General features: G+C 30.4%; 1 protein-coding gene across 1 annotated transcript; it reads left to right on the top strand.

Annotated features, from left to right (window-relative positions):
• The first annotated feature begins 7,320 nt into the window (after nt 1-7,320).
• LOC107945946 (uncharacterized) lies at nt 7,321-13,705 on the top strand. The gene is made up of 3 exons (XM_016880116.2): nt 7,321-8,359; nt 11,990-12,532; nt 13,474-13,705. The coding sequence occupies exons 1-3, from the start codon at nt 7,514-7,516 to the stop codon at nt 13,576-13,578; spliced, it is 1,494 nt and encodes a 497-aa protein (XP_016735605.1). The 5' UTR covers nt 7,321-7,513; the 3' UTR covers nt 13,579-13,705.
• Nucleotides 13,706-15,983: the final 2,278 nt, after the last annotated feature.

Below are 15,983 nucleotides of genomic sequence, written 5' to 3' on the forward strand. Positions count from 1 at the left end.
CATTGGAAAGTTTATGTCAGACAAATTTCTCGGACTCAAAATACTGTGGCAGATCCATTGACAAAAAATTTAAATCCCGAGTTATTGCAATTTTATCTATTAGAGGATCCCCCGCCGTCGGTTAGGGAGCTTGTAATAACCCATTTTTAGTGAAATCAGAACAATGGTTTTGGGATCATAAATTCGAAGTCAAAAAATTTATTTTAATATTATTTTAATATCTACAGCATGATAGTATTATGGTATAAAAATTTTGTTAAGAAATTTTACCGTTTGTATGGTCAATTTGTGTGAAAGGACTAAATCGCATAAAGTGCAAAAGTTGTGTTCTATTAGCTAAAGGTGTTAAATAGCTATAGAACTTTAAAGTGGAGGTCTTTATAAGGTAATTAGACCACTAAAGGTGATATTGGATGTACATGGCTTGGCAATTTTGTTATTTTTAAAGTTAGGTAAGGTTAAAATAGTAATTAGGTAATAAATGAAAATTTAATAAAACAAAAAAAGCCATATGTTTTCATCTTTCTCCACCTAAAATTAGAAGAGAAAAACCTCAATGAAAGCTTGAAAATTTCAGCCAAGCTATTCCCTTGCATGTAAGTGATGCTTTGTCCCGTTTTTGTTGATTTTTATATTTTTAGAATCGTTATAGCTTAATCTAGCTAACTAAGAGACTAGTTTGCAAAACTATTGAATATTTTGAGATTTCCATTGATGAAAATGCTAGGGTTTTGAATTTTAATGGAAGAAAATGAATCTTTGTTGTTAGTTAAACAACTTTTGTTAAGAGATTTTTAATGAAATTGTCAATTAGGGGTTAAATTGTGAAATATGAGAATTATATGTTAAATGTGTGAATTTTTGGAATATATGGGCTGCTATAAGCACATATAAAATTCGGCTAAGCTTAGTTGTGGATGAAATTGTATGAATTTCATTTTTATGAGCCTAGGGACTAAATTATAAATAAGTCAAAAGTATAAGAGAAAAATGGTAATTTTGCCATAACATGAATTTTGGAATGAATTAAATAGAATGATGATTAAATTGGTTAAATTTTATTATTTAGATCAAGAAAAATAACGTACGGAATTAGATCGGGGGAAAGATAAAGTTGTGGATTAAATGATCGTATTTCCGTCGTACGAGTTAAGGTAAGTTCGTGTAATTATATTGCATATTTATATGATTTAATTGAAATATATGTGTGTGAATGGTTTAATTATTATATATAATCATCGAACACATAACCGACGAGGTACGAAGAATACCGAGCCCCGTTTGAACCTTAGAAATTCGTAGGATACAAATGACATGTCATTAGAGTTATCATTTTGGTTGAGGTCCTACATGTGTTGCGGACTCACCACATCTCGTATGAGCTTACCAATATTCAGCTCGGAAAAGCTTATCGTTTATCACTCGTATGAGCCTATATGTACATGAATCGACAGATTACAGTTCAGTACACCTCGTGTGTACTACCTGCGCATCTAATAAGATTTTAAATGGTTCAATGAGCATAGTATTATTACGAGATTATAAAAGTTCGATACGAACTAGTACAGATATTTACATGGAGATAGTTCATATATATGATATACGGATATATGGTAGAGATGTTACATGTACATGGAATTTTAATAATTGTTGAATTCATACATGATTCTCGGTTTTTATGTGTACACATGGCTAACTTGGTGAATGGTTATGTGATAGGCTTTGGCCAAATTGAATTGAGTTATGCTTTGAGTTACTTACCTAAAATTGTGGTTATATGGTAAGTTTAATTCCATGATTTACGAACTTACTAAGCTTAATTGCTTACTCTATTTATTTTTTTGTGTTTTATAGTGTCTCGAAAGCTCGTTCGGATTGGAAGTTGTCAAGGGTCGCATCACACTATCAAAAAATATTTTGGTACTTTTGACTTATATATATATTTGGGTTGGCATGTATAGGTCTTTTGGCTATTGGAAGACCATATGTTTGTTGTAACAAACTGATTTAGGGCCTAATCGGAATACCATATGTTTGTTGTACTATCAAACAATAAGTTTTGGGATACCATAAGTTGTCAAGGGTCACATCACACTATCAAACAATATTTTGGTACTTTTGACTTATATATATATTTGGGTTGGCATGTATAGGTCTTTTGGCTATTGGAAGACCACATGTTTGTTGTAACAGCCCGATTTAGGGCCTAATCGAAATAGTAGTTTCGGGACCACAAATTTGATAAAAAAAATATTATTATCATTATATGTTTATGGTCTACAAATTTACGGAAAGATTTCGTAAAAATTTCGTTCGAAAATTTTTACGTTTGAGCACTCAATTTAGTCAAGAGGACTAAATTGTAAAAAGTGCAAAAGTTGAGTTCTATTTATTAAAGGTGTTTGATTGTTATGAAATTATAAATTGGGGGTCCTTATGTGGAAATTAGACCATTAGGGAGTTGATGGAAAAAAATGGACATGAAATAAGTGAAATAGGATTTTTTTAATTAGGGACATTTTAGTCATTTAGTAATTAAATGAAATAAAAAGGGAAAGTAAGGTAAAAATTGTGTCCATCTTCTCCATGCTTGGCTGAATATTTCTAAGTCTCCATAGCTAGGGTTTTGGCCATTTTCAAGCTTGATTGTAAGTACATCCTAGCCCCGTTTTTAATGTTCTTTGTATTTTTAAGATTCTTGTAGCTCGGTTTACCTATTTCTACTGTTATTTCGAGCTAGGGTTGAAATTTGAAAAATTACCCATATGTGAAATTTATGTATTTTGATGTTTTATGGTAGAATATGAAGCTATAATTTATGTTAAACAATTTTTGCTAGTCGATTTTAAGTGAAACCGAGTAAAATAACATAATCGGTAAAATACTTAATGTACATAAGTAAGTGTTAGAGTGAGAATTGGATGTTGCTATAGAAGGGAAAAGTGTTCAGCATGTTATAAAACGCAAGAATAAGTAATAAAATTTAATTTCCGAGCTTTGGGGAAAAACATAAATATGCAAAAGTTTAGGTACAAAATTGTAATTTTGCCAAAAGTTGAGTTGAGGACTATTTTGATAAATGTGAATATTAAATAAGCTAAATTTGCTATTATAGATCAAGAAAGACGAGAAGTCAACCTCAATCGGGGAAAGAAAAATATCGTGGATTAAATTGCAAAAATTACAATATTTTGCACCGAGGTAAGTTTGTATGTAGATAATATATTATTTTATTTAAGCTTAAGTGTCTTATTATTTTATTTAATATATGTGTTATATGTGGAACAAATTTATGGTGCAAATTATAAATTAAGATTGGTTAGAGAAGAATTGGTAAAAGATTGAAAAATAAGAATTTTTGTTTGAAACTCGGAATAGAAAAGATATGAATGGTCGTAATTAGGTCACGTGTGGTACGGACTAAGTGTAGGCCACTACGTGTACCAGATTGATAGGTCGCATATGTGGCACAAACTAAGTGCAGGCTATTATGCGTACCGATAATCTGTTATGACACAAGGGTGGCACGGACTGTGTGCAGGCCACCAATAACTTGTTAAGATACAAGGGTGGCACGGACTATGTGCAAGCCACCGAGAATCTGTTATTACACAAAGGTGGTACGGACAGTGTGCAAGCCACCAAGAAATCTGTTTTTATCCCTATATGTTCAACGGGAAATTTATTAAGTGAAATACATGATATGATGAAATGACTATGTGATTTATAAGTGCATATATGTGTGGAACTGAATTGAATATTGACTTGAAAATGGAAAAGTGAATTTTGAATGGAATAGTGATTAAAAGTAAAAAGGTGAAATTATGAAAAAGTAGAATTAGCAATAAAACTGTTTTTGACAGTAACAGTAGTGTGACTTTGAAAAATCACCAAAAATGGTGTAAATTGAATTAGAGAGTGAATAAGATATGAAATAAAATATTAATGAGTTTATTTTTACATAAAAGAAACAGATCAAGAAAAAGAGTTATATATTTTGAGATATTTAAATTTTAGTGATGCAGGATCGGATTGGTTTTAGAATCCCCTATTCTGACTTTGGAAAATAATTAAAAATTGTAAAAAAATAATTATAAGTTATAATTTATATTTTTAAAATATTTAATGAGTCTATTTTCAAAGGAAATAAACAGAAATATCATCTGAAATCTGTACAATGAGATAATTCATTTTTAGTGAAGAGAGGTCAGTGATGTTGAGTAGTGAAACAGGGGTGATTTTAAAGAATAAGCTGTACTAATTTGCCAAGCCAAAAATTCTGAAAATTTTATGATAATAATATATATGAGTCTAGTTTCAAGAAAAATTTATGGATATTTATTTGGAGTCCTTTAACTCCAGATAAAAATAATTTAGTGACTGTGACGCATAAAAACAACTTGCTGGAAATTGTGCAAATAATGAAATTATGTGTGATTTAAATTATATCATCTATGAAAACATGTTAGAAATTTGTTTATTAATCACATACTTACTTAATAAGCTATATGCTTACCCTTCTTCCTTTTCCTTGTTTTATAGTGTTACCAGTTCAACCCGGAATTCGAAAATAGTCGGGAACTCATCAACACTATCCATATATTTTGGTATTTTGTAATCAACATTTCTAAATTATGGCATGTATAGATGACTTAAGTAGATGCTGTATGTTACAAAGTATTTAGTTTAAATGTTAGTGCATGTTATATGATAAATTATTTTTATACAATGCTAGTGATGATAGTTAAAGTGTTGTGTATAACTTGAATATAATTGAAAATATAAATGTTGGTTGGAATACTGGTATTGGTTGGATTATGATCTGAAAATGTGCAAGTGAGGTAATGTATTTATAAAGAAGACTATGTCAAAATTTTTGTAAAAAAAAATTAATTTGTCGTATTTGTGTTCTAATGATACTTCATACTTTGTTCCGACGAGGAACACGGGTAAGGGGTATTACATTTGTTGTGTTGTAGCCATTTAATTTGGCTTGAATTTGGTTATGTATATATGTAAATAGCTATAGTTTATGATCTATGGAAGTTATGTGAATGTTTTTATTTTGAATTGGTATTTTGGGTACCAAATGGTTGAGATTTATAAGTGGATTACATGCTAAGTTTTAGGCACAAAGATTCCATATATGTGCTTGACCAATTAGGTACATTTGGATACATAGTTTGCATGATTATGAGTGGCCATTTGAGGTGCCTATATGTATCATGATGGTAGGTGATATTATTACATGTTATAAACTTAACATTGGTTGGTTTTGAATGCCTATTTATGCCATGGTTGTATGCATATTGACGTGTGTAGGATGACACCAATTTGGGTGAGAAATATGACTTAGAAAATAGCCTATTTTTGTCTACACGGGCAGAGACACGGATGTGTGTCTCAGCCGTGTGTGACACACGGCCAGGTGACACGGTCGTGTATCCCTTGTAACTTCCTTAGAAATCAGTCAGTAGCTTCACACGATCTAGCATACAGGAGTCTGGCTTGGCCGTATGGCACAAGTTAGTATACCTTCCAGTTTTCACACGGCCTAGCACACGGTCTGGCACACGGGCGTGTGAGGCCATTTCGAAGGGTACACGGCCTAGCACACGGGCGTGTGGGTTGGCCGTGTGACCCAAGTCAGTGAGTTACATAAGGTCGGGCACGGGCTGGGACATGGCAGTGTGTCCCTATTTCGAATGCCTACAAGGCCTGAGACATGAGCGTGTGTCCCTTGCACTTTGAAAAATTGCAATATTTTTCTAAAAATTTCTTAAGTACTCGATTTAGTCCCAAACCACTTTTAATATCCATTTTGGGCCTTGAGGTCTCCTATTTGGGACCATATGAATGTTTATGAATGGATTTTGAATTGAATGAGGACTGTACATGAAATGTTTGATTGATTGATTTACAAGTTCGATAATGCTCCGTAACCCGGTTCCGGCGTCGGATATGGGTTAGAGGTGTTACAGAGCTACTTATGGTGGATTCTAGTGTCACGGGCCGCAGTTCAAAGCCCGTGACCATCACACCAAATGCATCCAATGGAGGTCTATTGTTTAGATGGGGATCATTTAGTCCACGATAATTGGCCCGATTCAAAGAACTATTAGAGAAGCCTCTCAGATTGAAGCTTGGTTGGCCCGATAATGAAGATATGGCAACTTAGGCTAATTTGGTAACTAATCTTAGAAGATTGAAGGAATCATATCTTGTAAAGATTAGATTAGATTTGATATGGCATATCTTGTAAATCCCTAAATAAAGGGATATAGTTAATCTCGTCCGTCGATATAAATGTATCTTAACCATCGGTTTTGGGGGAGCTGAACTATAAATAGAGAGCCTCCTCTCATTTGTACTCACCCCATTCATTATTTCATTATTCTTTATGAATAAGAGAATATTGAGAGCATTTACTCAAACACTTTGTGTGCGCTCTTTCTGTTGTTCTTTGTAGCTTCTTTTGGCATAAATCGCTTCCGCTCTTCAACTTGGTGCCTTGGAGGAGTTCTTAAGGAATCCTCACTTGAGTAAAGGCTGACTTAGGCAAGTTTGGACGAACGGATCACCTAAGGCTGCACAGATCGCAAAATGAAAGGTCTAGCCCCGTGACACTAGGTTGTCTGCTTTGAATTAAAATGCTCTTTTGCCTCGCTATTGCTATTTTCTTTACTAAAAGAAAAAACAATAATTTGTCGTCACTTAGTTAACAATGGTATTATCCTAAAAAAAATTAATTTGGATTGAATATTAATGCTATAAAATCTTTCATAAAAATATTATAGAAATGAAAGATAAAATTATGCCAAACTAAAAGGATTAATTTAAATTTCAATATATTAAAGGGATTAAACACAAAATTAGACCAAATTCAATCTAGCAACCAAGAGAGCTTAGAGATTATTTTAAAACAAAATGATTGGATTTTAAAGGGAAAATTAAGTCTAGTTTTCCATTTATATTTTTTATTGATTCGCTGCTATCTAAATTTGGATTTCGTAAAAGTAGGATGAGAATGACACTATAAAATTACATTTTATCATTATTAAAAATTAAAAAAATATTTTTTTAAGTTTTAAGAGATGATATGGGATAATTTTTAAAATCTCATATCATCACATATTTACATGATTCAAATTTAAAGACTAAAATAGACTTAATTTACAATTCATGTGCCAAAATGGACCCCAAAAAATAGGTGCCAAAATGGGCTTGGTTAGTAAATTCAAGGACCAAAAATTAAATTAATCCAATTTTAAGGGCTGCTATTTAGCCTTATATAAAGATTCAATATTCCCCCTGCAACTTCAGCTTATAATTTCTCTCCTTTTTCACCACTCCTTCCCTCTTTCATTCATAGATTCTTTATGAAAAATCTATGTTTACTCTATGATCAACACTGGGTATTGAACTAGAGCAAGGAATCGAAGATCAGATTTTCACTGTCTTCTTCAACACCCAGAATCTACCCCCCCCTTTCTTTTTGTTTTAAATTCCCACCATGAAAAACAATCCAAAGGTTGAAGATAACTTCCCATGGGATCAAACCATGAGAAACCATTTCACCACTTTCCCCAAATTTCTTCTTTCTTCAATCCTTTTAATTTCAATTCTCTGCATCTTCTACACCGTAAGTTTCTCTAATTCATCAAATAAAGACCTGAATATCATCACCGCCGTCCACGACGGAAGAGAGGAGGTAGCCGTAGCTCCACCGCCTGTTCCATCTCCAAAACCAAGCCCCTCATCGAAAACAACTCTTCATCAGATAGTTTTCGGCATTGCAGCCTCAGCTCGATTATGGGATCATAGGAAGAATTACATCAAGTTATGGTGGAAACCCCAGATGCGCGGTGTCGTCTGGTTAGACAAGGGAGTAAAAACCGGAACCGACGACCATCTTTTGCCGCAAAAAATGATCTCCGGCGATACTTCAAAGTTCAAATACAATAACCCAAAGGGTCACCGGTCGGCCATAAGGATAACCCGGATAGTATCGGAGACTTTAAGGTTGGATTTGGACGATGTGAGGTGGTTCGTTATGGGAGACGACGATACGTTCTTCGTACCCGATAATTTGGTCCGGGTTTTATCGAAATACGACCATAATCAGTTTTATTACATCGGAAGTTCGTCGGAGAGTCATTTGCAGAACATTAATTTCTCTTACGGGATGGCATACGGCGGCGGAGGTTTTGCTATTAGTTACCCTTTGGCTAAAGCACTTGCTAAAATGCAAGACCGGTGTATACAGAGATACCCGGGATTGTACGGCTCCGATGATCGGATTCATGCTTGCATGGCTGAGCTCGGTGTGCCACTCACCAAGGAACCGGGATTTCACCAGGTTTGCTTTTCTTTTTCTTGTTTTTATCAATTAATTATTTGGATTTATATTTAATTGCACCATTAAAAATTAATAAACACTAATAAATAAAATAATTATATTATTTTTAATAATTTTTTGAATACATTAAAACATAAACTTCAATTCGATACTTGAGTTTTCTTTTGCTTAATCAAGTACTTAATTTTGGTTTTAGCATCTAATTTGATACTTGAATATTTTATCTTAATTAAGTATCGATATTTTCTTGATTAAAACACATGTGTCAAACATTCATTAGACAGTTTGATTCAAGTACCGAATTCATCAAAATTAAATTTAAATACTAAATTAAAAAATATATAAAAATATATTAACCCAAAACTTTTAAAAGTAAGTTTGGGTTTAGCTAATGCACTGTTTGTGAGATTATTCCCAAATTTATTTGAATAAATAAGTAAACAAACCTAATTCACTCAATGATGAAAGTTTTAAGTGTTTTAGATGATAATACAATAATTGAATTTGAATTTGTTAATGACCTAATCTAATTATAATCCTACTTCTTTGGGGTTTTATTTAAATGTGAGTTGTTGAATTTATTTTTAGGTCCTTAAAATATAAAAAAAGTGAAATTCCTAATTCCTTTTTTGGGTTTATTGAATATTACAGTTAACTATAATATTTTATAGAAATAATATAAATTTAATCTTTAATCTTTATATTTTTTATCAATAAATTTGAACATTGATATTTTAAAACAGTTAAATCCTTTTTTAAATAAAAATAATTATTAAAATATTAATTTTTAACGATATTGGCATGACAGCCCGTGTGGTAATCAATGTATACTTCATGTTGATTAAAAAATTTAATGTTTTAATCAATATTTCCGTTTAAAAAACTAACAATTTAATTTTTTTAAAAAGAATAAAACTAACTTGATAAAAGATGGAAATATTATGAGTTAAATTTGACATTACGTTCATTTTATAAAAAAAATCCTAAATAATTAAATATTTTTTGAAAAATAAATAAGCATAGGAAAATCGGTTGTTAATTAATTCTCATAAATGATGTATATCACGGCATTGACAAGGCACACAGCTTTTGAAAGACTTGTGTTTTTATTCACATGTTTTTGAGCATCATCATCGGCCATGCTTATCACTTTTTTGACCGCCCCTTTTGAACCTTAAAGACGGTGGAACCTAAACCCAATTAAACCCTACCATTTGTTCTTGTCTCATCCTTCTATCTTTTATTTAAAGATTAAAATTCAATGGATTTAATCGAAAAATTTTAAGTTTTAGTCTTTGAACTTGAGAATATAATTTAGTGTGGTCTGATAAATATAAAAGTTTGATGACATCACGCCCCATCAAAATTTGACAGAATTCAAGTTCAAATACTAAAATAGATTTAATTGTTAAGTTAAAACACTAAAGTGAATAAAATCACATACATATATCAAAATAGACTTAATTGCACGTTCACGGACTAAAAGTTATATTAACCCAAATTTTTAAACCAAACTATAAATAATACATCATTATAGTTATTAAAAGTTTTATTATATATGGATTTTCTATTGATTTAATATAAGAATGTAGGAAGAAATATTGTCGTAATAAAATCAATTATGGGTTTTTATCATTTCATAATTGAGTTGGGACTCAATTAATGGGTGGCTCCTAACTCAGTCAAATGCTTAAATAATAATATAGATTAAAATGTTAGATATTCAAATTTAACATAACTTCATTTCATAGTGTTGTCAATTAAATTTTTAAAAAAATGATAAATCTCAAAATTATATATGAATTTTAATTTGGTATAATTATATACGTGAAACTCTATTTATAGTTCAAATGTATACATGAAACTTTAATTTTGATTTAATCATATGCAATTAAAAAATAAATACATCAATTTATTTTTATATTGGATAAATATTATAAACCTAAATGATGTTATATCAATAATTGCATTAACAATTTACAAGAATTGGATCAAATCAAAATTGTATGTTATTGCACATTAAACCAAAAAGAAAAGGTTTGAGTTTCTAAAATTAAATATAGAAAACACCGAGATTCAAAAGTCTTAAAAGTACGGGGAGTTTGGGGCATAAATAAACCTATTTTATTTTAGAAAAAGAAAAATTGGACCCCATTTTACACATGTAGCCTCGCAGAGACGTTTTCGATGTTATGCTCTCCTTTTTGTCTTTTAGTAAAATTTGATTCTTCTTGGTCCACGTGTAGGACAATAACTCGTAGACACGCGTTAACTTCAATGTTGGTGCCTTTTATTTCTAAGTTCACCCACTTTTACCTCCCTAATCTCCTTCTCCTTGTATTAGTTTTACCTGTAAGCTTAAAATATGCATATATTAAATTAGTCTAATACATTTCTCTGAACCCAACCATGACTTTAAATCTTTGTACACTTCATATATTTGGAATTAAATTCTCCTATTTTTATTTTCAATAGTTTAGTCAATAAAAAGATCGAAATTAAAATTTAATCATTTATCTACTATGCAAAAAAAAAAACATATTCACCCCTTGCCAATGCAAGAAGGTCCATTTATATAGAGTTGTATAGATTTGGATGGACATAATTAAAAAAAATTGTAACATCTAGTTAATTTGAATTTGATTAATTCAAAGTCATGGAATTTTTTACTCATTTCTTGTCCAAATTAATTTAGGGTTTTTGTTATTTCGAGTTTGAGTTGTTTGAGGTTCAAGTCATTTTGAATTTAAATTTTTTAAATTGTGAGTTAATTTTTCAATTTGGGGCACATAAAGGTTGGGTCATTTTAAGTCATTTCAGGTTACTTTTTTGGGTCATTTGATTCAATCTTTTTTAAGTTATTTTGGGTTTGGGTATTCTAGTTTATTTTAGTTTTTTAGATCTCATCATTTCCAGGTTTAGGTCATTTTGATAATTTATGATCACTTAGATCATTTTAGTTTTGAATTAAGTTAATTTAGATTAGAATTTCTAATCATTTTATAGTTCAATTTAGGCAAGTTCAAAGCTGTTTTTTTTTATGGTTAAGTTAGATTAGTTGAGCCAAGATGCAACTGTTTAGGTTATTTTGGGTTCAAATTATTAAAAGTTATCAATTAATTTTCAAATTCAATTATCTTGTGTTTAGTCATTTCAAACCATTTCGAGTTCTAGTCATTTTTTTTGTTCTGATTTTAGTTGATTTTCCATTTCAATTCATCTTGGGTTTATATCACTTCAAACCATTTCCGAATTGAATTTAAATGGTAAAAAGACTTTTGCAATTCCTCTTAATTTCAATATTGAGCAAATTGGTCTCTTTTAAGAAAAATAGCACAATTTAGTCATTATCAATTTAAAAAGTGAGCAATTAAGAACAATCAACAATAGCATTAATATTTTCTATCAATTTAAAATAATTTTTATTAGTATAATAATAAATTTAGCCCTTAATATTTACATATTTTATTAATTTAATCCAAAATAAAAAAATCAACAAATTTAACCCTCCGTATTTACACATTTAATCAATTTTATTGATTTTTCGATTAAGTTTAGATAATTTTAAATCATTTCCGGATTAAATTCAAATTATTAATTATTTTTAACGTGATCTATTTTTTTTATCAGTACGACGTATTTGGCAACCTCTTGGGTCTCTTATCCGCCCACCCCGTTGCTCCACTGGTCTCCATTCACCATCTAGACAAGGTCGAACCCATATTCCCCAACATGAACCGGGTCCAAGCCCTTACACGTCTCAATATCCCAATAAACCTTGACTCGGCTGCATTGATGCAACAATCGGTTTGCTACGACAAAACCCAGAGTTGGACCGTTTCGGTCTCATGGGGCTACACGGTTCAAATATACAGAGGCATATTCTCAGTGAGAGAAATGGAAATGCCGGCCAGGACTTTCCTCAATTGGTACAAAAGAGCCGATTACACCGGTTTTGCTTTTAATACCCGACCCGTTACACGACATGTCTGCCAAAAACCGTTCGTTTATTACTTGTCTAAAGCGTCGTACAACAAGGTGATGAACCAGACGGTTTCCGAGCATGTTCAGCACCAAGTTTCGAACCCGGATTGCAAGTGGAAGATGGCGGATCCTTCTCGGATTGAGAGAGTTGGGGTTTATAGAAAACCCGATCCGAATTTATGGGACAAGGTAAATTCTTTGTTTACAATTAATGGTTTAAGTTTCAAATATGAAATTTACTCTTTTTCTTTAGGGACAAAGCAATGTTTAGTCTTTGAACTTGACAAATTTTTTCACTTTGGCCCCTAAATTTTTTCCCGGTCCACCTTAGAACTTGGTAGTTTTTCTCCATTTGGTCCCTCAACTTGGATTTTGTTAAGGTTTAATGGTGTGGCACTATGATATTCACCTGGTTTTTTTAAAATATACATTACTTTTTTTTGTATTTTTTGGATTATATCAAAGTGCCATGTCATCCTACCTTACTGAATTCAAGTTTAAGGACTAAATTAGAAAAACGTTATTAAGTTCCAAGATTAATAGACTAAAAAAAATTATGGACCAAGTTGAAAAATAATTGCCAAGTTCAAGGACTAAATGTTACTTTATACTGTAACTTTAATTTGGTTGCTCTATTTTATGATATTATCATTAGGTCCAAATTAATAACATTGTTAGTTGTTGTCTTTAAACCAATAGCCTGAAACTATTTGTAAGACAATCTTAATATTATCCATTGAACATGGTTGATTAGTGATCAAATAATAGTAACATCATTACTTCAACGGTGTTATTAATTTGGACATAAAAAGACTAAATTCATAGTTAGATGTTGAGAAATAATGGTCACTTAAAAGATCAAACTTTTATAGACCTATTTCGGTAGGGACTTTTCAGGTTAACAATGATTGATTAACAACTAAATATTTTCGATCTTGTTCAAGTAAGAACTTTGAAGAGTGATATGATTACCCGTAAAAACCCTTGCTTGTGATGGTCCCAAAAAAGTTTATTCTTTCATAAAACTATTTGGAAAAGTTTAACCCTAATTCATTCAAGGTCTCAAAGGTTTAAGCCCAAATCTAGCATCGATGGGTGATTGACCTTGTTCTTGTGTATGTTTTGTGCAGCCTCCAAGGAGGAATTGTTGCAGGGTGTTACCTACAAAGAAGAAAGGCACCATGGTTATTGACGTTGGAGTATGTGGAGATGATGAAGTCATTGAATTGCGATGAGCATTTTTCTTTCTTTCTTTTTTCTTCCTTGATCTTTAATATAATTTATTTACTATTTTTCCCTTTTTTTTAAAAGAAATTTTAGACCACATAATAATATAATTATCCATAGTGATGGAAGTTTTTACATTGTTGATTGTTTGAAAATTTTTAAAGCAAAATTTCACAAAATCGGATGGATTAATATGAGTCAAATTTGAATTATAAATATTGAAATATAATTTTAATAATATACTAAACAGTCAGTCTCGTCTAAATAAAATTTGGAAAAGAGAAAAAGTCATGATTTTTAACCACTAGACTTAATCAAGGGTGAAGTTATTGGTTTCAGTTAATTCAATATATAAGATGGTTTGGATAAAAATATTACGTTTAAGTAAAAAATAAAAAAAATCATTTAAAATACGAGATAGGTTTAGCCTAACATGTTCTCTAATTTTATAATATGTTAATTGTTTTTTCATTTTCTTATATATTATGTAATAATGTAATTATTAAAAATATTTAAGTTGCTTATGTTTAAAATTTTAATAAAAGTAAACTATAAACGAGATTAACAAATATTAAATAAAGATGACATATATCTTCCTTTACAAAAGAAGTTATAAACAATAGGAGCATATTGATGGGCGTCGAAACATAAATTCCTACGATAAAATAACAATAAATGATAGTATAGAATAGTAGGATCGAGTCCACAGGGATCGCGGTTTAATAAATGGATAAATAAAATATTTTTTAAGCTTAGCATTAGCATTGGTGTACTCCAATCTTGAATCGATCCTCGAAATAGATTTTCCCTTCCAATCAATAAGCTGGATATAGCAATTGAGGATCCCTCAAATCACCAACTCTTCCTCTCATAGTCGATCTCGGTATCACTTGCAAATCAACCCTTGTCAAATTTCCAACCACGTGGTACATACCCGTTGTCGAAACCATTTTTCTGAAAACAAAAATTTAGTTGTCGACTTAAAAAAAAAACAAAATTGGGAGTCGCCACCAATCTTTTATTAAGGTGTGATTGGATCACCTAAAAAAACGATTTTGGTCTACGAGTTTCAGAAAAACGGATTCGGGAGTCAGTTACGTACGAGGAAGGATTAGCACCCTCGTAACGCCCAAAAATTGGTACCAAATTGATTAATTAATGTCTTAAAGTCGAGAGTTAAAAAAATGCGATCCTTAATTAAATTATTTATTAAGACTTTCTCATTTAAAAAAAGAAAAACATTACACCCAATGCGTTAGGGCACAACATTTTATTCTCTTCAAGATGAGTTAGTCCAAAAAACTCGTGTAATAAAATTTAAGAAAATCTGATTGTTTAAAATTTATGAAGAAATCGCAGCCCAATACGTTAGAGCACAATTTCCTAAAATTCCAAACATTCAATATTTCCTTTATTTTTTTTAAAAATCTGTCTCGAGAAATCAACGTGTCACATCCAATACGTTAGGACACAACATATTGAATTCCCAATGACAAGTTTTATTTTGTTTGATTAAAGAGCAATCCTCAATTGTTAGATTTTACAAAGAAAATCGAAACCCAATACGTTAGGGTTCAATTTTCTTGAAAATCCTAAATACGAGTATTATCTCTATTTTGAAAAACTCTATTTTTAAATTCGAATAAAAAGATGACGTAATGTTATATTGTATGTACGGATGTCACAATAACAAGTACAACAATGGCATATAAATAATATAAAATAAATAAACGAAATGAATATATAAAAAAAATAATCCATGACATGCAAAAATATCAAATAAATAAAGAATATAAATGTAAACACAATTAAATAGCGAATGAAGAAAGCAAACAAAATAAATAAAGAAAAGAAGGTATATAGTATACACATAAAAATTATGAAGATTAAAATATACATGTGATTTATAAAACCTTGGATTATAAAAATTATATAACAAAATATATAATGCAAAGAAAAATATAAACATATAAAACATGTGTTAAAAATATATGTATTTGAGCTTTTTTTAAAAAAAGAATAAATATACACATTTATATATATAAATGTAAAAAAAACATTCGTTAAAAAATATAAATATAGACACACGTACATATATACAAATATATAAAAAAATCGAAATTAATAAAAAAATAAATACGTATATATATATATAAGAGAAAAATGTACATAAAAGAAAAATAAATACACATATATATGGATCAAAAAATAATTACATATAAAAATAATAATAATTACATTATTGAGATTATTTTAAAAAATGAAATAAAAAAAACTAAATTGAACTGTAGGTGACAAATCTGGGGTAAATCCGCAAATAAATAAATCTCAAAGGACTGTATTGAACGCGCATATAATCATGGAGGGACTGGAAGGGAAATTTAAAATTAATTAAAAGCGAATTTAAAAAAAC

This window comes from Gossypium hirsutum, chromosome D12 (assembly GCF_007990345.1).
Source record: "Gossypium hirsutum isolate 1008001.06 chromosome D12, Gossypium_hirsutum_v2.1, whole genome shotgun sequence".
Taxonomy (NCBI): Eukaryota; Viridiplantae; Streptophyta; class Magnoliopsida; order Malvales; family Malvaceae; genus Gossypium; species Gossypium hirsutum.

Coding starts and splice junctions, on each gene's coding strand:
- LOC107945946 (XM_016880116.2), top strand. CDS start 7,514: ATGAAAAACAATCCAAAGGTTGAAGATAACTTCCCATGGGATCAAACC. Junction 8,360..11,989: donor AGGAACCGGGATTTCACCAG/GTTTGCTTTTCT, acceptor TTTTTTTATCAG/TACGACGTATTTGGCAACCT. Junction 12,533..13,473: donor ATCCGAATTTATGGGACAAG/GTAAATTCTTTG, acceptor TGTTTTGTGCAG/CCTCCAAGGAGGAATTGTTG.